The sequence below is a fragment of the Monodelphis domestica genome, chromosome 3 (assembly GCF_027887165.1).
Source record: "Monodelphis domestica isolate mMonDom1 chromosome 3, mMonDom1.pri, whole genome shotgun sequence".
NCBI classification, from domain to species: domain Eukaryota; kingdom Metazoa; phylum Chordata; class Mammalia; order Didelphimorphia; family Didelphidae; genus Monodelphis; species Monodelphis domestica.
Window position 1 is genome coordinate 89015183 of NC_077229.1, and position 26483 is coordinate 89041665.

Sequence of the window (26483 nt, forward strand, 5' to 3'; positions counted from 1 at the left end):
TGTAGTTAGAATCCTAGATAATGGGCACTCAGAGGTACATTCTAGCCCAGGGGCTTACAAGGTCCCTTTGACCTTGCTGTGGGTTTCTGTATACAAATGGGGGTCTCACTTGAGCACTGGAATGTTGGAGGTGAGAGGGGTCAAGATCCGAAGCTACCCTCTAGTGGATACTCTCAGCAGCCCTGGGTTTTTTGTTTTGTTAGGGGTTTTTTTGTTTTTGTTTTTGTTCTCAGAATAACAGTAGTTATTGTGCTTATAAAGAGTAGTTTACATTTATATATCATCTTACTTGATTCCCACCAAAGCACTGTGGCCCAAATAGCTCAAGTAATAGTTTTCTTTTTTTTTTAAACCCTTACCTTCCATCTTGGAGTCAATACTGTGTATTGGCTCCAAGGCAGAAGAGTAGTAAGGGCTAGGCAATGGGGGTCAAGTGACTTGCCCAGGGTCACACAGCTGGGAAGTGTCTGAGGCCAGACTTGAACCTCAGACCTCCAGTCTCTAGGCCTGGTTCTCAATCCACTGAGCTACCCAGCTGCCCCCAAGTAATAGTTTTCTTATTGTACAGGTGAGGAAAGTGGGATGTGACTTGCCAGATCCCACATAGCTAATAGTAAGGGAATCAGGTTTGGGACTCAGGACTCTGACCCTTGCTGTTTAGTACCCAGGGGCTGTGCTGTATAAATTGTGATGTGTTTATTATTCATTATATTTGGTACATATGTCTGTGAAATAGAAAACAAAAGTAATTGGTTTTCTTATTAGTTGCATCTTATGCAATTAATACCAATGATTTTTTTAAAAAATTAATTCTTTTGTCTAATTATCCTTTGACACAGAGAAGCATTTCAATAGCAATGTGCTCTGATTATAGAGAAGCTTTTGCTCTCTTTTATCATATACTATTGATTCCTTAAGTGGTCAAACACTTTGAGATCTCAATCTTTTCTACTTAAACCTTCTACAATTTCCCCCAAACATCTCTTCCTCTGCCATCCTCTTCCTTGAGGAAGAAAAAAGTGCCAAAATAGCTATTCATTTATTTCTGAGGGAAAACCAAGTAATTAGTTCCCAGTGCTAGGTGAATAGATTTTTTTGAAGTAAAAAAATATCAGAAGCATAATTGGATCCCTTCTTTATTGTCCCTGCCCTTAAGAAGCTTTTGGTGTCTCACTTGTTTGCATATCTCCCTTAACATGAAGTAAAATGGGTTGTACATAGCAGAGGCATATGAGTGAATTATAACCCAGCTTTTTGAAAGCTCCAGAAATGTACAGATTTTATATAAAGCATTGAAAAATTCATAAGTAGTTGTTAGCTTATTCTCCAACAGAATTTTTGAAAGAGAAAACAAATTATAGATAATAAAATTGAAATTTTGTTTGCCCTCAGAGGAATAAATAAATATATCCTTGCCCAAAATAAAATATCCTTGAGGTATTACATACTGATCTTGGACGTGCACATTGAGTTACAAATAATCATAACCTTTGATTCAACAATCTTTTAACAATATCTCCTATGTGTCTGACAATTGAATCTCTGAACAAACTGTAATTTTTATCAGTGTAACAGCATAGTGTTGTATTGTTAAAAATGACAAATATGAGAAAAGAAATGTGAAAAGACTTGCCTTAAGTGTCACAAATCGAGGAGAGCAGAATTAAAAGCTATAAACATGTTTACTATTATTAAAAAAGAAGATCAGGAGAGAAAAGTGTAGTGTTGTTTTTTTTTGTTTTTTCAATTGAAGTTTTAATTTTTCAGAACATTTTTTATGTATGTGGTTTTATTTCGGTATATAATTCAGACTAGTTACCTGACCTATTTCAGGATTTTAAATCTGCTTTTTGTCTTCAATAATTGCTTTAATTCTCTTCACTTTTTTGTGTTCATTGAAGGTCTTGTTGCCACAGAAATAATAAAAGTATTTTAAAAAGAATGCTTCTAGAAAATTATTTTCTTTTTTATCCTAAAGTTCCTGGGCATGTTAGAGTTTTGACAGTACTACAACTTACAAATGACTGAAGTATTTTCCTTTCCATATATTCCCTTCTTTTCCTACTTTCCACAAAGGTGTTTGTTAGTATCTCTTTTCTCCCTCCTCCTCCCTCCCACCTTATTTAAAATTTCTGGCCAGGCTCTGATCCAGTAGCCCAGTCCCAAACTTTGAGATGGAACTATGAACCCCTTTCTTTGATGCTATTCTTTCTTGGGAGCTCTGTCTTGGGAGAATAAGCATAATTTGGGGCCCTATTGGAGAGCAAACAAGTTGGGAGGGGATAAGAAGTTTTCCCCTCATCCTCCTCCTCCCCCACATTCCCTTGAAGAGACTAGGGAAACTGGCTGCCCAGAATTCTTCCTAATTTTCATCTTCCATATGGAGGACTGGTAATTAGGGGGCAAATGAAGACCATGAGCTAGGAGTAGAACATCCTGCTCAGTCCATTTCATTTACTGGAGTGGCTAAAAAGTGTCAGGGCCTACCCTTTCAACCCTGTTGGCCTCTTTTTTTCTCTCTTCAGTCAAAGAGAAGTTGCGTCTTGATCCTGACAGTGAAATTGCCACCACAGGTGTCCGAGTCTCTCTCATCTGTCCGGTAAGTCGGAACAAACCCTTGTGTGGCTCTTTGCTGTAAGGTCCCGATCTCCCAACCTAGATGCAGCAAGGAAAGGAAGACAGTCTCCTAGTCTTTTGGCCTTCTCTCAGTTGTATCCTGTCTCTTTTGGTAGGGACAGATAAATTCCTAGTAGCCATTTCTGGACTTCTCTCATAATCTCAGTGCTGCCCTCCTCATCCCAAGTCATTTGACTAACTCATTGGAATTGGTCAAGTGTGAGACACTCTAGGAATAACAAAAGAGGACCTCGACCCTGTCCTCAAAGGCCTCATGGTATAGTTGCGGGGTGGAGACCACATCTGAAACAAATAGAAATAATCAAAGATTATGTATAGTCAAGTTTAAGACTAGTTCAAAGAATTAAATTTAGTGTTCAGAGGATTGAAATAGTTGGGAAAGGAGTGGGACTAAAGTTCTCTCTGCCTCCCTTTGAACAGGGTGCTTGACCATCTATTTTCCTCAGATTAGGTAGACTTGGGCTACAGTGCTAGAACTGTTCTGTGGGCTGCTATCCCAGTTATCTCTCTCCTAACTGCTCCCTCATTTGGGGGGTTCCCATGTCTGGTATATAGCTAGTAAAGATGCGACTCTCCATGCCTTGCCGAGCTGAGACCTGTGCCCACCTGCAGTGCTTCGATGCCGTATTCTACCTCCAGATGAATGAGAAGAAACCTACTTGGATGTGTCCTGTTTGTGACAAACCAGCCCCCTATGACCAGCTGATAATAGATGGGTGAGTCTGCTTGGTGGAGTGCTGATGGCATCATCCCTTTGGGATTTTCTGTATTCATACTACTACCTCTGGCACCTTTCCTTCCATTTCACATTTTAACTATCCTTGTTGGTTCTAAATGTGAAAGGATGTGCCAGGATCGTTATTTCTTCTTCCTACTTGTATCATGAATATCTTAATAGAGCCTTCAGCTTTATAAATAGTGTGGTAGGGAGTATATGATTCAGGAGTCTAAGGACATAGGTTTGAATTCTGTGTTGGGTAGTCAAAACTTTGTCTAACTTTAGGCAAGTTGTTTGCTTTCTCTGGGCACCAATTTCCTCATCTGTTAAATAAAAGCTAAATTAGATGATTGCTTTCTTCTCACTCTAAATTCTGTGACCATGGTACTCAAAGGGGGCAACTTATTCTTTGACCTAGAAATATAAGCTACGTTTCAATTCAGTTTTAGGAACACTTATTAAGCATCTACTATGTGTAAGATCCTAGGAGTATTAAGACAAAGTGAAGGTTCCTGTCCTCAAAGAATTTACATTGTCATTGTGGGGTACAACATGTTCTCAGATAAATGAAACCCAGAGAGAAAGAGAGTAGATTTCAAGAGGCAATCAAGAAAGGTCTGGTGTAGAAGGTAATCTGAGAGCCAGACATTTAAGGAATAGAGAGGTCCCTTAGAATATGAAGGGTAAAGAAGTGTATTCTAGACATGGAAGATTACTTGTTCAAGGGCTGAGGGTTGGAAGATAGGATATTTGTTAGCCAAGCCAGCTTGACATGGAATTGGTGGAAAAGAGGACCATTGAAATAAGTAGTAAGGTTATTGAGAGCTTGATAATGTTAGGCTTTCAACATCATATTGAGAATTTTGAATTTTACCCTTTTTAAAGCAATAAATAGGAAATTGCAGTAGCTTCTTGAGCAGGGAATGACATCATCAGATGGGCACTTTAGGAATACTCTTGGTTGTTCAGTGAAGGATCCTTTGGAGATGGGAGAGACAGGAAGCAGATACATTGGAGAGGGTTTTGTATTCATTTAGGCAAGAGGTGAAGTCCTGAACTTGGGAGCTGTGTGGGAGTAGAAAGGAAGGTACAAATGTAAAAGATGAGGAGATAGAATCATAAAAAACAGCAGCTGTTTAGTTACATGTATGTGTTGGGGGTGGATTGAGAGAAAGAGAAAAACTTGGGTAAATAGAAGGATGATGGTGTCCTCAACAAAAATAAGGAAATTTAGCAGGAGGAAGGGCTTAGCAAGGAAATACCACTTCTCTTTTGGACATGTTAGAGGGACCTAACTCTATTCACTGACTGAGCCACCTAGCTGTCCCAGTGAAGATATCTTTCAGGCTGAGGTAAACCTGGTCTTGATTTTAGGCAGTAGGGCAAGAGTGGATGAAAGAATGGGCCCAAGAACACAAATGGAGTTGACTTTAGTTAGGAGACAGCCTAACGTCTCCATCTCTTTGGAGAAGTATTATAGGCAATACATAATATTATAGATATAAAACTATCCATAACTAAGGGCCATATTTTATATAGTCATAACTAGGAATAGACAAAACTGGCAGCCGCATGGGGTTTAATGCCTCTTTTGGTGATAGGAAGACCAAATGAGGGGCATTTTTCATGTTGATCTTCAAAAGCACATTTGTTTTCTGAAAATTTCATTCTTTATGGTTTGATGTTTTTTGTTTTTTGTTTTGTTTTTTTTTGATGAATTGTATTACAGTGAATACTCAAGGCCTCTGAACAGAAACAGTAATAGGCTGTATATTTCTATCCTTTTATGGTCTATAAAACACCTTATAACAATTCTGTGAAATAGCTAGGTCAGGGATTAGCATCTACCTTTTCCAGATAAGGAAAGTTAGGTTGAAGGAAATGAAGTGATATTCCTGTGGTCATATAATTAGTGGTGTAATATACAAGGTAGCATGACTTTTCCTTCCTTGTCCTAGGATACTTGGGTGCTTCCTTCTGCATGGGATGTGGAATAAGTTCATAACATGGTCTTTGACTCTTAAGGGAAGAATATAGAAGTGGGGTTGGCTTGTTGAAAACGAGAGATCAAAGATGGTGCATGTTGGGGGGACATTGGGTGAAAAGGTTGACTATGTAAGGTAAGGACATCATAATAAAAGGCCTTAAAAGAAGTGATATCATATCTTCATAGTAATTTAAGATCTACAAAACTAACACAGTAACTCTACCAATGTTCTCCTCATTTTACAGATGAGGAAACTGAGGCTCAGAGAGAATAAGTGAATTAAAGCATCATAAAATTTAAAATGAAAGCTCTTTAGAGATAGAGTTCAGCCTCTTATTAGAAATGAGGAAACTGAAGCCAAGAGAGGGGAAGTGACTTGATCAAATTAATTCAGGTAGCAAGAATAGAAGTGGGACTTGATATCGAGTCTTTTGACTCTTTCTATTATTCTATGTGCCAGATTCACAGACTTGCTATAGATAAGAAGTGAAGGAAGACAGTCCCTCAGAGAATGTCCTTTTGGGTAGAAAAGAGCCAGCTATGATTGGACATGCCTGTTACTGGCTGGTGGATTACTTGATCTCAGGAGTTCTGAGCTGCCTCAGGAAGGAAAAAACTGGAGCAGGCCCAAACCTCTGTGCCATTCAGTACATGGGATTAGACTCAGGAGTGGCTGCCATACTTCTGGCTAGGAGGTGACAGGGAGACCCATTCTCAAAGAAACAAAAATTGTGAACCATGGTGTGTAAACTAAAGAGTATATGATAAAAATCCTGTGTTGTAGATGGCAGGCAGTAAGTGATCCAGGGGTCCAAGGTGGGAGGGGGGGATAATTTCATGGGTGGAGTGGAGTTGTAGGTCAGGCTTCACAGAAGAGATGAGTTTTGAAAGATAGGTAGAATTTGAGTGGAGGTTGAGGAATGAAATGCCACATCTGAGAGCAGTGAGAATAGGAATGAAACTGACTCGTGAAGAGCAATGCTTGGGTATGGCTGTTCTTGCCAGCAGGCTCAGAGACAGTTCTTAGAATCAAGGAACTGGTGACTGATCTTCCAAGCCCCCTTGTTCTTTGTGGACCGGCTAGCACATTACCTTAGCCATGTTGGCTGATTAAAAAACAAACATTCCCAAAGCCAGAGTTTTGGACTGAAGTCAGAGGCTCTGATCTTGACTCGCCCTCTGCATGACCCGGAGGCTATGGAGTCTCGATTCAACAAACATTCTCCACCAAATGGAATCTTCACAGATTCAGCTTTCCAGACACATGAACATCAATCACGATAGATGTAAAGTCTTAACATGTTAGCTCAGAAAACCAGCTCAAGATAACAAGATGTCAGTATTTGTGAGGAGCTCCGGATTGTGGTAGGATTCATACTTAGTGTGATGTAGCAGCCAAAAAGCTCATGCAATTTAGGCCATATTAATAAAAGCTCAGAGTTGAGAAAAGGAAAGATAATCAAAGATCATTGTTCATTTCAAGGTGCTACATATATTTCTTAAGCTATTATTGTTATTAAAATTTTACCTTCCATCTTAAAATCAATACTGTAGGGGGCCTCAGTGGACTGAGAGCCAGGCCTAGAGACAGGAGGTCCTAGGTTCAAGTCTGGCCTCAGACACTTCCCAGCTGTATGACCCTGGGCAAGTCACTTGACCTCCATTGCTTAGCCCATATCACTCTTCTGCCTTGGAACCAATACACAATATTGATTCCAAGATGGAAGGTAAGGGTTTAAAAAAATCAATACTATATATAAGGTAAGGGCTAGGCAATAGGGGTAAAGTGACTTGCCCAGGGTCACACAGTTAGGAAGTATCTTTGAACCCAAGACCTCCTGTCTTAGGGCCTATTCATTGAGCCACCTACCTACCCCTTGAGCGCTATATTTGACAGACATTGACTAGCTGGACTATATCCACAGAAAGATGGACTTGAAACTAGGCAAGGACCTGTCTAGTCTAAAGACATAGGGTGGGCATAGTAGTTCTCTTTAAGAATTTGAGGGGCTTTTAGATATGAGGAAAGAATAGACTTAATCTGCCTAATAAGTAGGAAATGGAAGTAGTGGACAGAAGTTGCAGAAATAATTTGTTGTCATAAAGTTTTTGCCTCATTCTTAAGTCAAATCAGAGCTGTTGAAAGTAGAATCAGCCAATCAATCAATAATTATGTATTAAGTCCCTGCTGTGTGCCAGACCCTACATGGAAATACAAATAAAGAATGAAATATTCCCTTCTTGTAAGGGTCCAGATTGTGTGTGTTGGGGGGGGGGGGGGGAGCAGTGGCAGCAACTACATATGAAAATACATACAGCTCAAATAAAAAGTTAACAAATATCTAGTTATATACAAGATAGTTTGGGAGACAAGGCAGTAGCAGTTGGAATCTGGAAAAGCTTCATGCTTTAGAAGATAGTGCTTGAGCTTCATCTTAATGGAAGAGGACGCTGAGGCAGTGACTTCCCAGAGAGAGAGAAAAGCTTCCAGGAGAAATTAGATAATGCCTGTCAGGGACATTATTATGGAAGACCTACCCTGACCATTCATCATGGTGTGTAAGCTCTGGCAGATTCTCTCATGCCGGAAATGCCACAGATCTGTCATTCTAATGACCCACTGTTGAGCTAGCCTAGCTAAGAACAAAAGGTTTATCATCCGTAAACTGGCCCCCAAATGATAAAATTTTGGATCTGTCAAATATACAAAATAAAAATATAAAATGGCCCTTCTGCATTATGACAATGATGGGAAAGTAGAAAGTGAACAGTGGTTGCTAAGAATTTAAACTTTCAAGCTATAAATTGAATGAATTTAAATATTGTTATCTTAAATGCAATGCCCTTGTCCAGTTACCAGTTAGTCAATATATTATTATCAGATTAAACAAATGAAATCAGTATTAAAAGTCTTGCTATTGATAAAACCACAAGGTGGTAGATAGGGATTTTTGCTAAACGGAAATACTACTCATGAATAATATTCCTTAGGAAAGCCAATAAAGGATTTTGGAAAGTTGGCTTTATCTTTTGTCCAAGTGTAGCAGGAAATAGCATTTCATGGGACACTTAGCTCACTTCGCAATGTTGGTGATAAAGAAAAGCAGAAAGAAAGCCTGCAGATAAGAGTTTGTGTATCAGCATCTATTGTGGAAGCTGAGAAGGTTGAGAAAATGTTCAGAGGATGCCACAAAACTCTCCTGCCCTTCCCACAAATCAGCTTATATTTAAATGTTCCAGCATCAATGCAAAGGTTGGCATAGGGGAAGATGATGAAAAATTGGTTGTAAGATATGACTCTGCAAAGAATTGGGGGGAAAAGTAAATATTCTTCAACTGGGAAATAGTTAAGCAAATTTTGGTACACAAAAGTAATGGATATTACTGTACAATAAGAAATAATGAATATGAAGAATTTAAGAGGAACATGGAAAAAAAGAAACTTCTCCAAAGATAAAGTAAGCAGAACTGGGAAGACTATACATGGTGACTATAATAAAGTAAAAAGAACAAAAAAACAAAATTCAGCATTATGTAATCTTAACATTTGGGTCAAGTTTTGACCCAAAGAAGAATTGACAAAATGCAATTCTCATCCTTTGTCACTGTGTTGTGAGATAATGGATGTGAAATATTGCAGATATTGTCAGGCATGGTCATTGTGTTGGTTTTACTGAACTGCTTTTTTCCTGTTTTTTTAAGTCATTGACTCAAAGGAGGACAAGATAGAGAGGGGAATATATTAAGAAATGAGTGTGATGGAAAAACAAAAGATATCAATTGAAGAACTCATTACTTAAGATTAAAAAATGTAAGAAGCCAGATTTGTAAATATTTCTAGCCTGTATGTTGTGAATATAGACTGTAAAATTTATGGAATTCAAGAACAGTTAAAAGGTACTGGACTTGGTAAGCACCTAGCCTAATTGCCAAAAATGAAATTTTAATAGGAAAAGACTGGTTACTGATGTAGAAAGAAATCCCTTCCAAAATAGGTATCTCTATGCAGTCAGAGTCTGTTGTTAAAACAAAGATGAATACCAGGTTTGAAGGAATAAAGATAAGAAAATATGGCATACAATTAAAAACTTGTTCAAACCAAAAAGTGGGAAATGGTTAAATAAGTACATGTCATTTTAGCATTCTCATCAGTTTCTTTTGTTAATATAACTGCTATAAAGTACATGCCACAACATAGAGGCTAAAAGCACCCAGAAACCACTTCAGGCAGGCCCAAGAAACATGGTGGTCACAGGCAGTGCACATTTAGAATATAAACTCATTTGCAAAGTCTTACAGAGGGGCATAGTAGAGGATTTTTGAGTAATATAATCTCATAAAACAGAGGAAGAACATTAAAGTTGACACTGGAGAACAACAAATGAAAAATGACAATTATTTGTCAGCATTTCTAATCATTTTATTCATCAACAACATTAGAAATTTAACATTTAGAGTCTTAATAACTCAAATTCAGTTATGTTGCTTGAGGAAGTAGAAATGGCCCCAAGAGGATTAAATTGAGAAAGAGTAGCCAGGTCAGACCTAGGATATGCATTCTATATTCTGGAGAGAAGATAATGTGGATATTGAACAACAGATTTTTGCACATATCTGAGGGAAAGATACTACAGGGGGCAACTAGGCAGCTCAGTGGATAGAGAACCAAGCCTCGACGGGAGGTCCTGGATTCAAATTTGGCCTCAGGTACTTCTTAACTGTGTAATCATGGGCAAGTCACTTAACCCCAAATGCCTAGCCCAGTATTGGTGAAGGTTTTCAAGTTCACTTGCCCATACTGTAATTGCAAGCTACCTGTGAACCCCCCACATTACGTCAAAGAGGGGAGGGAGGAAGTACTTGTTTTGGGCAGTAGGCAGGAGCATGCAAAAAATGTCCTCCAGTGCTGGGAAGAAGGGGAACTGAGCAACTCCATTGGTTTCAAGGCAGAAGAGCAGTAAGGGCTAGGCAATAGGGATTAAGTGACTTATTTAAAGTCACACAGCTAGGAAGTGTCTGAGGTCACATTTGAACCCAGAACCTCTTATCTCTAGGCCTGCCTCTCAATCCACTGTGCCACCTATCTGCCCCACCTTACTGCTCTTAAGCCTTGGAACTGATACTTAGTATTGAATCTAACACAAAAGGTAAAAATTTTGTTGTTCTTGAGAAAGAAAGTAAAATAGCGAAGAGTATTTTAACTTTAGATATTATTGGCAAAAATAGGTATTGATAGGATATAAGTAACTATCACCCACATGACTGCTTTTTTTTTTTTCTGATGGGGAGGAAGAAAGGCACAGATTTATATTATTGGAATAGAGAGTGCCTGATTCTACCAGTGCCTCAGCACCTGTTCTGTAATGTTCATTTTTAGAGAATTGCTTGCAGTGAGTTAAAGCAATTTGTCTAGTCACATAGACAGGATGTGTCAGAGGGGAAACAGGTCTTCTTGACTCTGAGGCTGGCTCTCTATCCACTATACTTTTAACTGTTTCTCATCAATTTAACTCCACAAAAATCTTTGATAATAATCAGCATACATCACAAGAGAACAAGTAGGCTTACAGAAATGATGTTCTATAATAGATTATGCCTTCACCAAATACTTTATTAAAAAGTGAAGAGAATATAAGATGTCATTGTTTATTTTGTAAAAGCTTTTGATTCAGAGCAAAATTGTCAATGGGAATTTTAATCATTTGATTACCAATAGCAAGGGAGGCAAAGAACAGGAAGAAATATTTGCCATCGTAATATAGAAGCTCTCTTCTAGATTAGAGCCATAGATTGGATCCTTATAGATTCTCCAAACCTTCCTTTCCATAAACAACATTGTATTAGTAGTATCTTGTCCTAGAATGCTCTAGAAGCCTCCTAAATGAAATTGATAATTACTCAAGTTCAGCCTGATAAACCATATGAGGAAAAACCAAGTGGAAGAATGCCTTTGGTTCAGATCTTTGAGCTATTACATACATGTTAAACAGAGTCTACATAAACATTGAGCTGGATCAAAATTTGAGTGAAAAGCAAGCATATTGGATCACATTTTGATAATTCTGTAGTGCTTTCTGTGACCTCAGATTTTTCCTAAATCCTATCTTTAACACCATTACCCCTCCCATAATGCTATGTGCTTTTTTTCACCCTTACCTTCCATCAATACAGTGTATTAGTTCCAGGGCAGCAGAGGGATAAGGCTTAGGTGCAGTGGGAGTTACGTGATTTACCCAGGATTACACAGCTAGAAAGTGTCTAAAGCCAGATTTGAACTCGGGGATCTCCTGTCTCTAGGCCTGGCTTTCAGTCCATTAAGCCACCTAGCTGCCCCCACTATGTACTTTTAAAATCATAGAGTTCCACAGTTTCTGCAGATTTCAGAATTGCTGATCATTGCATAGGGCAGTGGAGAGACATACAGAGGGAATAATATAGCCTGCAACATATTACAGAATCACAGAATTTTACTGGGGAAAAAAACCTTTATAGCTATCTAATCCAGTTCATGCCCAAAATAAATCCTTTTACAACATACCTTAAAGGATCATCCACCCTTTTTTAAAGGATTCCATTTAAAAGGAACCCACAGCCTGAAGAGCCAGGCCACTCCACCTTTACTTAGATACCTGGGCATTAGGATGTTGTTTAGTTGTCTCTGATTTTTCATGATTCCATGGACCATAGCTCATCATTACTGCCCATGGAGTTTTCTTGGCAAAGATAGTGGAGTAGTTTGCCATTTTCTTCTAGCAGATTAAGGCAAACAGAGGTAAATGACTTGCCCACAACTAGTAAGTGTCTGAGTCTGGAATTGAACTCAGGTCTTCCTGACTCTAGACCTGTAAGCCTCAAGAGTCTCTTGACTCTTAAAAAGGAGTCTTTTTTAGCATTGCTTCTCATATTGCCTTCTGGAGTCAAGCAGAACAAATCTATTTCATGACAGCCCTTTAAATACCTGAAGATAATTATTCCCTTCTCAACTCACCTTTCTCCCTCCTAATCTCCCAGACATCTCTTCTCCAAACTAAGTATCAGTAGTTCCTCCAGTTCATCATGGAGCAAGAACTTGAGGTTCTTTGTCATCCTGGTTGTCCTCTGAATGGTTTTCAACTTTATAAGTCTTTTCTAGAACATTCCCAGAATTCAGAATATTCCCAGATGCATTAATATTAGCTAGAGCCAAAGTGACATTGTAAAGATTAAAATTAGGGAATACAGGGAGACTGAGACAGGTAGAAATTAGTTTCTCTCTGCAAGGAGTATTATATTTTTTAGAGGTTTATTAAGGATTAAAGATTAAAGAAAATGCAGGATAAGGAAAACGTGCCTAGGCCAGAGGCCTAGACAAGACCTCACCTACATTATGGAAAGAGCCACATCTGCCCCAAACGGAAGTCCAAGAGACCCAAAAACCTTTGCCACCAGCTTAAATCCTTCCTCCATCTCAGCCCACCTCAGAATACCTGTGAGATTACAAAGCATTTTGGGGAAGTGGAGCAAAGGCTTGTGGGGATTGTAGTCCGGTATTCAAGTCTATTTTTTTACATTATATAGGATTAAAAAAGGATTCTTTTACACCTCATTGCAAGACTAACCAGGTAGCCCACATAGCATCATATCTGTTGGATAGAGTTCTTATGGAGGACAATGAGAGGACATGGACGAAAGTTGTTTAGAATAAGGGATAGATGAATTGCAATCTTTGTCATGGGATGGGAGTACTTAAAATCACCGAGATCACAAATCTGTTGCGATATGTTAACAATATGCTTCAGATACTTCAGTTTAAAATGTTTCAGTGAGTTAGGCCGAAAGCTGCCTCAGCTAGCAAATGTTAGCCCAAAGCAAAGAGACTTGATAGTCAAGGCCTACACAAGATGATACACTTGAGTTTGTCTAGATAAGTGACCCAATCAATTGACATATCATTTATTAAGCCCTGGATTTATGAAGATGGAAATGAAAGTCTCTGCCCTGAAACATTTCACACCTTTATTGAGGAGGCAAGGCTATACAAAACCAAAGGTAGTCCTTTGGATCTGGGAGGGGAAACACCCGCATCAGAGGTTTTCAGGAAAGGCCCCAAGTGACACCTAAGCAATTCCAAGATGTAGAAGTGTGGAGGGAGTCTTTCTTGTCTTAATGCTGAAAAGATAAATTCAGGCTAGATAGGTCATCTATGAAGGCCTATCCTATTTTGAAATTCTGATTTATGAAATCATTTCTTATATCTGGGCCTCAGTTTTCTTATTAAAATGATATGGTTGCACATAATGATCTCTTAAGGTCCCTTTCAGTTCTAAAATGATAGAAGTTTGTGGCTCATGTTATCACCTGGTACTTAGAAGAGTTCAGTGATTTGTACATATCACCTCACCCAGTGCCATCCATAGGAGGCAGATGAGGAAAGCATTTTCAAAGCTGCCCAACAAGAACAGGGAGGAACAACGTTTAGAATACAGGTCTCCTGACTCCCAGACTCATGGATTAGCCACTGGACTCGATTGCTTCATGCTGAAGCAGACACTTTCTCAAGTAATGACTTTTTCTAGCAATCAGAGCTTTCCAATAAGTATCTTCATGAGTTAGTGAGCTCCCTGTTACTAAAACTGTTCAGGCAAAAGCTGGCTGATCACTTGTCAAAGCCATAGAAACAATTCCTATACAAGTCAGGAATTGGCCTGAGATACTTCCTAGGTATAAGAGGACCAAGACCCAAGCCATTTGAGGTTTGGTTGGGGAATTGGAACTTTTAGCCTGGAGAGGTGAGAAGGGATTGTGAGTTTTTCATATATCTGAAAAGATATGATGTATAGAAGAAATTTGATTTTGCTTGGCTCAGAGGGCAGAACTAGGGGATAGTGAGTAGAAGCATAACCAGCCTCTGTGTGAAACTGGGAAGAAGTCAAGGAGGAGGCCTCTGAGCTTTGGGGGCTAGCACTACCGGGCACATGACATGCCCTGAATGCCAGCACTGTGAAGGATGCCTGGGTAGCAGCCCTGGGGCAAAGAATCCGAAGCCTAGCCAGTGAGTGTCATTGCCTGAGAAGAATGCATTTTGTACACATAGACTCCTAGGGCCTTAGAGGAGGCCTGGGGACAGCCCAGCAGAGATAAGGATGATGGTGACACATTTTATTCCTATCATCCTTTAAGGTTTACAAAGTGATTTTCCTTACAACAGCCTTATGGGGTAAGAGGTAGGGTAAGAGGGATGTAATCAAAATTGAGATAGTAACTTAATACAGACTTGTCCAATAATACTAAGAGAAAAGAAAAGTTCCCTTTTGAAATTCTTTTGAAACTTTTATAACTACTCACTTGCTTCAAGATTTATTGAATATTCTCCCAAAGGCTTTGTAAACACAAGTGTTGGAGAAATATTTGTTGAATCATTCCAAGTCTCTGAACTTTATTGTTGCAAGACTACTAAAGTGCAAAAAATGAAATGACTCCTGCCCTCAAGGAGCTTACATTTTGAATAATAATGTTAATTCTTGTCACAAATAATCATAATAAATATCACAATCACAAACAAATAAAAATAATCATAATACAAAACAGATTGATAAAGACAAGGAGGGCAGCAGACTTCATCGAAGTACATGGGGGGGGCAGGGATCTCACTTTGAACTATGACATCAGAGAAAGCTTCCTGGTGGGGGTAGGAGAGATGTTGGGGGAAGGGAGCATTCCATATGCATAGGGAAGAGGCGGCTTCTCAAATTGATTTGGAGAAAAAACAGGGGATGATAGCAGTTTAATAGTCTTCTTTAGCTAGAATGTTCAGGATCTGAAGAAATAGAGTGAAATAAGACTTGAGAATTTAATCTAAGCATGGTGATAGAAGGCCTTGTATCCAGACTAAGGACTTTGGATTTTATCCTCTAGGTAGGGGGAAGCCACTAAACTTTTGAGCAGGGAAAATGAAGTGGATTGTATATTTGGAAGAGCATTTTGGCAGGTTGTGGAGAACAGGTTGAAAAGGGGAGATACTGGAGACAAAGAAGGCAGTACCTTAGAGGCATGTTAGCCCAGGCAAGAGCTGATAAGAGCCTGAACCCAAATGGCGGCAGAAAGGAGTGACACAAGAGATGTTGCCAAGGTAGAATCAACAAGAGAATTGTACCTTGACCATTCCTCTCTTGGCATGGCCAACATATGGTAAGCTTGCTTAGCTGTTCCTGTAGTAATCTGATCTTTGAAAGGTAGAACCACCCTCTAGGGAGGTAGACTCTCTCAAAATAGTCTGGCTCAGGTTGGTACTTACTAAAACTTACTCCTAATAACATGTAAAAACTGAATTAATGAGTATAGTAGAGCAATGGAGCTTAATAGTGAGGCAGCTGTGCTAGTGAAAGGAAAAAAAAACCATGTCTAGTTCTTGTATAACTTTGTACAAATCATTTAACATCTGTAGGGCCTCAGTTTATCCATATTTAAACTGAATAATATTACCTAGGTCACAGGCTATTGCTGTTGGCTTAAAGCCAATGCTAGACCTAACAAGAACAAGAAGTAGCATTTATTATACACAAGGCACATAATAACCTAGTGTATTAGGTACAGAAGCTAGAGATGAAATTGAAAACAGTTCTTGCCCTAAAGACACACAAATGCTACTGGAGGGTTACAAGATGATTTGAGGAGGGACAGAGTATTAACTAGAAGAGTCAGGAGGGGCTCCCTTAGGAGAATGGACTGATTTGAGCCCCTTAACTGAAGCTAACAGTTAATAAAAGGCAGAGGTGAGAAACATTTGGAACAGCCTCCCAAAAAATCATTTAACTTGTGGTCTTTGGAGTATGTTACAGTATTAAGAGTTTCTGAACATGAAAATGTGATACTTTCAAGGTAATTTCCTAAAAGTAATCTCCATGTTGATTTAATTATAATGTCTAAAATAACTTGATGCATAGGCAGTGCCAAAAATGAGAACTAAACAGATTCTCAGAGTCACATTTCATGTCTGTTTCAGGAACTAACTTCTCCATCATTTATTTTGAAAGAGTAGATTTTTCTTTGGTGCTTTTGCTCAGAACAGTTTTATGACATAATACAAGTATTTATCCTCATTTTAAGGGTTGAGGAAGTTGGAGCATAAAATAGGAAATAATTGTACATGGTCACAATTAACTATAAGAGCTGACATGACACCACCAACACACCCCTCTTTCTTCCTGCACCCCTCCCCCCCAAATACCTTTTGATTTTAAGGCTAGTGCTTTCTTCTGTGTGCTGATCTTCTCCAAGTTAAATTTTTCCTCCAGGAATTTCTGGCAAAACAACTCAGGGTGATATTATCTATTGTTTTAGTACTTAAATAACAGTTCTAAGGCTTAACTTGGATTTCACAAAATAATTAAGCCAATTATGCATGAAGGAAGGGACTGGAGCTTAAGATGTCTATATGACATACATTTTGAGATATTGGACAGGAAATTAGAGATGTGATTGGTAGCCAACAGAGAGCTTAAGATTGGATAAGTAGATTTGAGAATCTTCAGTATTGAGATAATTTAATCTATAGGAGCTGATGATATCACAAAATGAAATAGTATAGTGAGAAAAGAGAAATGGGCCCAGGATGGAACCCTTTTGGATGTTCACATTTAATAGGTATAATCTGAAGTCTTTAGCAGAGAAGACTGAGAGGGAGCAGTTAGGTAGAAGGAGATCTAAGTGGGTAGAGTGTCTAGCAGAGAAAATCAAGGAGAAGAGGGTGAAGATTAACAATGTCAAAGGCTGTAGATTGATAAAGAAGCATGAAGATTAAGGAAAGACCATTAGATTGAGATTCTTAGTAACTTTAGAATAACTGATGAAAATCTGGACAAATTTGCTACTCTTTTTGAATTATTTCTTCATATTATTTAAGTATTATTTTCAGAATGTCAAAAAACCAAGGTGAAAAAATGAAGGAAGGGCTAGGCTATGATAGAAGAGAGATTTTTGGTGCAAAGGTACCTGGACCTCAGCTGAGCTTCACAGCCTTGGCAGGAAGAAGGAAAGGGGGAATAGAGGATTATGATGGCCATTTTGAGAAGCTGCCCTTAGACTTGGCACACCCATTTCTTCCACTCTCTGTCATTCTTGATCAGTGTATGCAGTATCAGATTCCAGGCAGCTCTGAGGTGATGGAGAGCTGCTTTACTGGTTGGTTTCTCATCTCAGTCACAGGCACAGAGATGCTAGGGATTGGCTGAGAAGGCCTGGCTAAAGCAGGAAAAGCAGTCCCAAGCCAGGGAAGGATGGAGAGAAAGTCCCAGTTTGTAGGAGAGGCAGCCTGCTTGTAAGTAAGCCCCAGAGCTCCTAGGTAGCACAGTTGAAAGAGCATTGGACCTGGAGGGCAGGAAGACCTGTATTCAAATCCAGCCTCAGACTGGATTTCATAGCTGTGTTATCCTGGGTGCAAGCCACTTAACATCTGTCTAGCCTTATTTTCCTCATCTGAGAAATGAAAGTAGCACCTATTTTGAGTAGTTGTGAGGATAAAATGAGACCATTGTAAAGTGCTATATAAATTCTAGCTATTGTTACCTTCCAGGATTAAAAATAATTTTATTAGATGATGTTTAAAAGACATTTTATTTTACCAATTACATATGACAATTGACATGAATTTTCTGACGTTATAAGAACCAAATTTCTCCCTCCCTTCCCAGAGATGATAAGCAATTTGATCTGGGTTATACATATATTAATTAATGATATTTTGTGTGATGTTCCTTGAAAATCCAAACCAACGACTTCATTGATATAGGGGAATTCATAGTGAGGAAACTCCTTCTTCCAATATAGATCAGGTACAGCTTTGCAAGTTAGAGCTATAAGGAGTAAATTTTATGGTTGGACTGAATATATAATTTTAGTTGGTCGTCAGGGATTTAAATTCTAAATCCCAATGAAATACTCAAGTCAGAATGGAATTTTATGGTGGTTTATTTACAATAGAAGGAAGAAATTAAGAATGAGAGACAGAGAGAGGAAAAAGGGAAGAAGATCTGTTTCAGCCTGGTCTGAGCCAGGCAGGAGCTCAGAGGCCTCAGCCAAGGGATCTCTCCAGAAAGCCAAGGAAAAGGTAGTCCCAAGAGATGGGCCTTTCCAGAGTCTTTTGCCTCCAGAAAAGCCAAGGAAAGGGAAGTAAGCCTTGTACTCACCACTTGACCATCTAAGGGAAGCAGTCTGAAGTCTCACGCTTAAGCTCCTCCATGATTGAGTTCCAAGACCAAGTCCCTCTCACAGGAAGTGACGCGAAATATAAAGGCAGTTCTTTACGTCACTTCCTGTGTCTTACATGTACCAATGGTGGCTTAAACTTGACTTTGACAGCCCAGGAGTAGTTGTTTCTGATTTGTTACTTGCCAGCAGTCCTTCTTCCCCCACACTTAATCATTAAGTGGGGGGGGGGGGGTGTATCCATTCCTGGTTGCTAGAATTCTAAAGACTAACCAGGGTGGAGTAAATCTAAAATTCACAGAGCACTAAACTGTTGCTCAGGGCACTGGGACTTGCACAGGATCCCCTTATAGTACTTCATAATTTACAAAACGCTTCATATTTTTTCATCTAAGCTTCACATTATCTTATTGGACCCTCCCAACAATCCTAGGAGATAGGTAGCATAGATGAGATCACCATTTTACCAGACGAGGAAATTGAGCATCTGAGAGAGGGAAAGTGACTTTCCTACAGTCACACAGATTTGTAAGTGCCAGAGTCAGAGTTTGGCCACTGACGGCCTATTTCTAAATCCAGGACTTTTTTTGCTACGTGACAAAATTTGAAATATGGATATGAAAATGCCTTTCAAAAGGCTAAACAAATCATTGTCTGTATCCAGAAACTCCTGTACTTAAGATCCCATGTTTAGATTTGTACCATATGCTAGCCTTTGTCTGGGTCTCACTCCCCTGTTCTCCTTTTCTGATCCCCAGCCTCCTGTCAAAGATCCTAAGTGAGTGTGAGGATGCAGATGAGATCGAGTATCTGGTGGATGGTTCCTGGTGTCCTATCAGAGCTGAGAAGGAGAGGAGCTGCAGTCCCCAGTGCCCAATTCTGGTCCTTGGTGGGTGAAGTGGGCAGCAGGGAGTCTGGGAGGAAAACCCCAAGTTGGCTGCAGGGGAGAGCATTAGGTTATTTAGGAGAAACAGTTTGTCCATTCATAATACGTTTCTAGGGCACCCCTCTGTACCCATCTCCTGAAAGGAAGGATATGTAATATAAGCTCTCATTCCCCAGAGAGCAACTAGCAGGGCCCCTTGTGCCTCCTCCCCAGGAGCCTTCCTTCACCTCTCAGAAACTGCTTATGCATTGGCCAGCACAGGGGCCTGGAGCTGTGGAGGGTTGACCAAAATGATCTTGTTTTTCTAGAACTAGATTGAAAACTAAACTGAGTAGGCCTTAAAGTTTACCTCAAGGGAATATTTTGGATAGGATAGTTACTGATGGGTGAAGAAAAAAAGAGGTGGAGAGAATTTTACCTTAACTCAGTCAGATTTTTGCTGCATGTTTGGGAAGGAAGGTGTAATTTGTCTTGCCATCTATTCCAATCTATTTATTTACTAAATCCTCAGTAACTGGAATGATTCCTCCAGAAAGGACAGGTTTTCGTTAATGGAGAAAAAATTAGAAAACTTTTATTTGTTTCACCCTTGGTGTGAAAACTCTACCTAAAACTGTAGGGTTATATTTACAGAGAGGCACGGTCTTTCTTTTTTCCTCCTAAAATTTTTTTACAGAAAAAAAATCTCATTGAATTGAAGATTATGCTTAATTGAGATTTTACAAGTAATCATGAGCTGTGTCTTACTGGAGGTTTAAAGGTTAGGTGGTAGGGGGAAGCAAAAGAAAAGTCAAGAAACTCAAGGCCTTTGGGCCTTCCTTGACATTTAAAACACTCTGGCCCTTTCTTTTCAGGATCCTCTGATGTGAATGGGCTGTTACCCACCCCCAATGGGAACAGTGAAAATGGGAAGCCAAGTGCTGATGTGGTGGACCTCACACTGGACAGCTCATCTTCAGAAGAAGAGGAGGAAGAGGAGGAGGAAGAGGAAGAAGATGACGATGAGGAAGATGGCCCCCAACCCAAACGCCGCTGCACGTATGAAAAAGGTCTAGTCTCCGCCTGCTGACTGGGGCCTGGAGCGAGCATTGTCCTCTGGGGACAGACTTGAATACTCTGGTGCTTACAAAACTGGGAGGGAGGCAGGTTGGTTGGGGGTGAGGGATGTGGAGGGAGGAGGGATTTTTTTCCCCACCCCCTTACCTCATTCTTCCTCTTCAGTTTCTCTGGACTTGACTATACAAAGCTAACAATTAAAAAAACAAGTAAACAAAATACACACCACACACCACACACCACACACACATACACACCACACACACACACACACACACACACACACACACACACACACACACACACACACACACACACACAGAGCAACAAAATTGAGCTGCTTCCCAGGTGGAAAAAAAAAAAAGACACATTTGAGCCTGGAGGAAGGAGTGGGACACCCAGGCTGGCTTATTGGGCCCTGTTGAGTCCACCTTGCTGTCAGCATGGGAGGCAGTCGCCCAGGAAGAGACTCCCAGCCCTGGCCAGCCTTCCCTCCCTGCCTCCGACCCCACCCCCTCCCCATCCCAGTTGAACATGTCTCCATTCCAGGCCATCTCCAAAGTTCCATGCATCTCTCTCTTGTTGAATAACCATTCCTGACTGTCTACACGCCTTGCTGGGTCTTTGGACGACGGGGGAGGGACGGGGGCGGGACGGGACTATGGCGGCTGGTGGAACCTAGCAAGGTTTGGGGAGGGGCACTTTGTGGGGAATGTGGGGAGGGTTGGGGGGATGGAATGGGGATGGGGGCAGGGAAGGTAATAGAATTCCTGAGACAAGCTGTTCCTACTTGGGGACACCCACGGCTCTGCACCTCACGGAAACAAACACCCATCTTTGAAACCTTTAAATCAAATCTGAAGATGATGTAGAATTTCTTCGTAGTGAATCATTTTAGTTGAAAGAAGCCATGGTGAGGGGTCGGGGAGGGCGGTCGTGAAGGGTGGGGGAGGGGGAAGGGTTTAAGCCACAGAGCTGTTGTATTTCTGAAAGTGCAATAACTTGGCATTTTGAAGACAGAAGCACGTAGACAAGTTTCCCTTTGGAAGGAAGCTTCCATAGTCAGTGGGAGGCTCCAAGATGGCCCCTACCTCTTTGGACCAACCCACCGGGATGGAGGAGAGCAGAGGGGAGGGGTGGGGGGGTGGGGAAATGAGACCCTTCAAGAATGCCAGGTATGGAAATTCTCAGTTTCTAGCCAGCTACCTCGGTAACTCCAATTCAGGTTTATTTCAGTACGAAACAGTGCAGACACCCACCACTAACTGTCCCAGTGTTGGGTGGGGATGTCGGGGAGGGAAGTAGCCACAAGTTCCTGGACTTCTCTGTGCATCTCTCAGTCTCTCTCTATCTATCCGTCTCTCTCTCTTTCTCTGTGTGTCTCTGTCTCTCTCTCTCAGTCTCTCTCTGTCTGTCTCTCTCTCTGTGACTCTCCTGCTCAGTACTCTGTCCCAAAGCAGAAGCCGCTGCTGCCGCTGACTTGCTATTGCGATTGGAGGGAGGAGAAAAGGGGGCAGAAGAGTTTTTTAGTTTTTTGGTGTTTGGGGGTTGGGGGGGGTGAGTCTACAAGCAGTTACAGGTTTCCCTCACAGTGGGAATATTGTTGGAAACTCTTCTTGCTGAAACTGGCTTGACTTTGCTTTCCAGAGTCTGTCCCCAAGGAGGGACTTTGAGGATGGGTAGGGGCGGCAGAGGAGGGGGATCTGGGGCTGCCCCATACTTCCCTGCTTCTTACCACTCAGGTTGCCTGGAAACCAAATGCAATCAGGTGTGGAAGGTTCTTGTTCCAGGCTGGCTTTCTCTGGGCACCCAGCAGCCAAACTCCTCTGTTCCAAGGCAGGCGTTGTGCTCTCCAACTCCTGGCATGTTTCCTGAGCTGGAGTAACCAAGTCAGACACTGATCTCTAGGGTCTTCCTTTCATGTCTTCCTCTTCTCCCCTCTTTCCCACTGGGAGGTGAGGAGTAGGGCTCCCTAGGCCACTGCCCCCGCCTCCTTGAGCCCAGTGCCTAAGAAGCACTTCAGCTGCCTGCCATAGGAAGTTTTGGGGGTGGGGAGAAGTGGAAAAGAGGAAGTGATGTGTCTAAAATAATTCCAGCAACCTAAAGCCATCCATCTACCTCCCCTTTTCCCTTTTCTCCCACTGGAATCATCAGAATGGATGCAATGGGGGTGGGGAGGAGACACATGAGACACCAAGACTCAGGTTCCTGGCTTGAAGGACTGTTGGGAGACCCAGCGCTACCAGGGCCACCCTCTGTCCTCATCGAATCCCATGTGATTGGGGGTGAGGGGAACAGGACTACTGGATGGGATCCACCCCCACCCCCAGGCCGGCTGCTGCCAATAGGAGGGGCCTTTCCTCCCAATCCTCTGATGACTCACCCCAGAAATACAGATTGGGAGGTTAGAGGGGATGTGCTGGTTCCTGTTGGGATTTAACTCACTCGCCCCCACCCCAGAAGCTGGGCACAGATCCCCACCCAGCTGCTGAATTGTCACAAGGGGCACTCTGGGGACTTTCAGAGTGGCACTGAAATGTCCAGGGTTCCCCCCAAGGTGGGAAGGGAGGGCCTTGGACCTGATTTCCACCTATTTTAATGGTTTTCTTCGTTTCCTTTTCCCTCCAGTCCTCCCTGCCTTTTTCCAAACCCAGAATAATTTTCCTTTATATAAACAACTCTCCTAGCAAGGAAGCAATATCATTTCAGGTAACAATGGGAAATGTGGTAGAGCTCCAATTAAGTTTTACTGTATAAAATAGGTTGCTCAGCTTGACTCCTTGGGAGCACTGGCAGCTCATGTCCAATTTTTTCTAATATTTGTATCCTAATTTAATTGTTTTTTAAAAATGAAAATAAAAAAGGTCTAGGCCAAGCCACTTAGAAACATCATGATTCAGTTCCTGGTTTGGGTTGATTTTTTTGGCCAGCTGTTCTGTACATATGTTTTCTTATATCCTCGTTTTGTTTTTGTAAAGAGAAAAAAAAAGGAAAAAAAACCCAAAATATTTTTCTTTCCCTTCCGTACACATTCTTCAGAATTCAAAAGTATAGTGTTTTGTTAAATAAAAAGATTTACATTTCGAGGCCTGTGCCCACTGTTTCCGGCTCAGAGGTGTGGGGTGTGTCTCTTCCACAACAGGGCAGGGAGGGGACTGCTGGACCTTGCCCAGAAAGGGCTGGGCCACTCCACCATCAGTCCTGAGCCAGTGGCTGCAGCTGACTGGAAGGTAGGAGGTCCAGAGGGTGGCGGAGCACAACCTGGTGTGGGTCTCCAAGACCTGCAGAGGCACACACACACACACACACAAATTCACGCTCGCTTTGTAGACTACCAAAGGCATCAAAGACCAGTGGAATAGGCCGAAAGGTAACCAGCCCAGCCTGATGACCTCCAGGGCCTTAGCACGGTTTCCCTTGTGCTTGTCATGACTCGACGGCACCAGGCCGAAGGGTCTCCTGGATTCTCGGGTTCTGAGTTCCAGCCTGACCAGCTAGGTATTCTTGGACAAGTCTAACTTCTGGCTTCTGAAGAGACCCGTTTCCTGGTTGAACTTGTAGTAACTGCAGTTCTGACATTTTCTGTTTTTAGGTCCCTTTCTAGCTAACCTTTTGTAGGTCAGATCTGTTGAGCAAGACTAGACAGAAATGGTGCCAGTGTCAGGAGGTCTGGAAAAATCAGATTCCTCAGAAAACTGCGTTTAGCTCCTTTTAACCAATCCTCGTATTCTTCCCATCTTTTCTCTAGATGTAAGCTCATGGATCATTTTATAAATTAGCTTAAGGGTCAAAGCCCCAGCCTAAACCCAAATAAACACTGCTTGGCAATGACAGTTGGTTTGTCAAAACACAATTAGCCAGCCTGTAATTGTGTGCATCACCGTGGTGTTTTCCCCCCTCCCTGTCTCCATGAGAACCCGCGCCTTCCTCTGCCCTGACAGAAGTAGCTCTGGGCATCTGGTGTCTTTTGCTGCTCAGACAATGACTGGAAGCTCAGAGGGGTCCGGCAACTGGGAGTTTTCTTTAATGAACGACAGAGTGGAAGGCATTACAGGCCTCATCTTGTCCCAGAGACAGGAGGCCTGTCAAGGTCCCTCCCGGGAAAGGCCTGCTCATCTTAGCTAACCCCTATCTCTGCCACCATCCTGGCTTCCCTGGACAAGCTTCCACCTCTATCTCGGATCACGGATGATGGCCTTCCCTTCAATGAGCAGGCCTGCACTAACCAAGAAAGGAATAACTGCAAATTGTTGCTTAAACATCTCCTTAGCCAGCCCTCTGTTCACCTTGGGATGAAAAGAACATGGGTCCGAAAGCAGGCTGGACTTCCCTCCCTCCAGGTCCCACCTGGGTGGAGGTGTAGAAAGCAGAGTCCGAGGCCTATTTCCAGGCTCTTCTTAGTTGTGTGATTCCTGACAAGTCACTGCTAAGCTCTGTTCCTCAGTTTCCCCTAGAGATAATGCTTGTCTCCTGGATAAAATGTAAGCTCCTTGAGGGCAGGAACTTTTTTTTTCTTTGTATTTCCAAGTACTTAATGCAGTGCTGGGCACATAGTAAATGCTTAATAAATGCTTGTTGCTTAACTGATTGGTCCTTGCACTACCTACCTCACAGGGTGGTTGTGAGGAAAATGTTTTGTAAATACAAACAGGGCCTTCCTGGCTCTCACTTGCCACCGTCCGTATCCCCAGGAGAAGGGCTGGGAAAAGAGCGACTGATCCAACCTGTCCCCCAAGGAGAGTCTGATCCAGACTGGTAGAAGCCACAGTGGAAAAGGCCTGCCCTGGAGGACTTCAGCTCAAGTGACCACATGGGCCTCAAAATCATCTTCACTGGGTGGGGGAGAGGAGGTGGAAGTTTTAGGACCAGGTCTGCCAAAATAGCCTTGTGATCTTGTACAATGTTTGCAAACTCGCTGGAATCTAATCTAAATCTCACTTGAGAGAAATGATGAGGTTACAAAAGACCCGTCTCTTCTTGGGGCTCAGAGGAGGCTTCGTGTGACCCTGAGCAAGTCCTTTAACCCCAGTTGCCTAGCCCCTTATCATTCTGCTTCAGAACCAATCCTTAGTTTTGATTCTTAGATGGAAGGCAAGGATGTATACAAATTGTAAAAAGACCTACCTCCAAGATCCTTCATAAAGGAAGCCCTACGTCCAAGAACTGACTTCTCTTGCTTGTGAGCTTGGACATACCACTTTCCCTCCAACCTTGTTTTCTCCTCTGTTAACTCTGAATAGCAAGAATCCTGGCACTACCACAAAGCATGACAAGTGGGTGAAAACTCTGCTGGGTGGGAGATGGGCGCACAGACTCCTCTGTGGTTCCTGGCTTAATTCAAAGATGGCCAAGCTTTCTTTGTCCCAATGGTTTCAAAAACACTTTCCCTCAACGACCCAGGTGGAGAACAATCTCCACTTTACTGATGAGGCTTAGAGGTGGCAGAACACATTCAAGGGCAATCAGTAGTAATTGGCAGAGGTAGGATTTGAACCCAAGTCTGACAACTCCAAATATAGGGTGTCCAAGAAGTCTTAGTTGTTTTCAATTATTAAAGCTTAAAACTGCACCAAGTATGTGCTCTTCCCACTGCCACTGACAAGTTTGTACCCAATTTGGCCAGTGTGCCCAGCCCCAGATCACACCTAACTCTTGCCCTTGGGTTTGGCTATGGCTTTGCTGGGGACAGGAAGGATATGCCACCCACCACAAGAAAGATCTCCTGATGGGAGCCGCAAGGACCTAACGCAATGGAAACTGCTAAAAACAAAAGCTGCTTAAATAGTGTCTCTCCCCACCCCCCACCCCCCCACTCCTTTCCTTCCATCTTAGAATCAATACTGTGTATTGCTTCCCAGGCAGAAGAATAAGGGCTCGGCCAGTGATGGCAAACCTTTTAGAGACCAAGTGCCCAAACTGCAACCCTCACACTGCATGAAAGCCCCAGGCCCTACCCTAGTGAGGGAAAAGAGAAAGCACTCCCATTGGACTGCTGGGTGGGTGGGGGGTATGTGATG

At 41.7% G+C, this 26483-nt stretch overlaps 1 protein-coding gene across 2 annotated transcripts in view; it reads left to right on the forward strand.

Moving 5' to 3' along the window:
- The window catches only part of PIAS4 (protein inhibitor of activated STAT 4), a 75746-nt gene extending 52194 nt beyond the window's left edge, over positions 1–23552 (forward strand). For both annotated transcript variants that reach the window (XM_056822424.1, XM_001374118.4), the window contains exons 8-11: positions 2526–2599; positions 3193–3353; positions 19283–19413; positions 20265–23552. In XM_056822424.1, the coding sequence (XP_056678402.1) occupies positions 2526–2599; positions 3193–3353; positions 19283–19413; positions 20265–20479 (581 nt within the window). In that variant the 3' untranslated portion in view covers positions 20480–23552. The remainder of the gene's footprint in view (positions 1–2525; positions 2600–3192; positions 3354–19282; positions 19414–20264) is intronic.
- The last annotated feature ends 2931 nt before the right edge of the window (positions 23553–26483 follow it).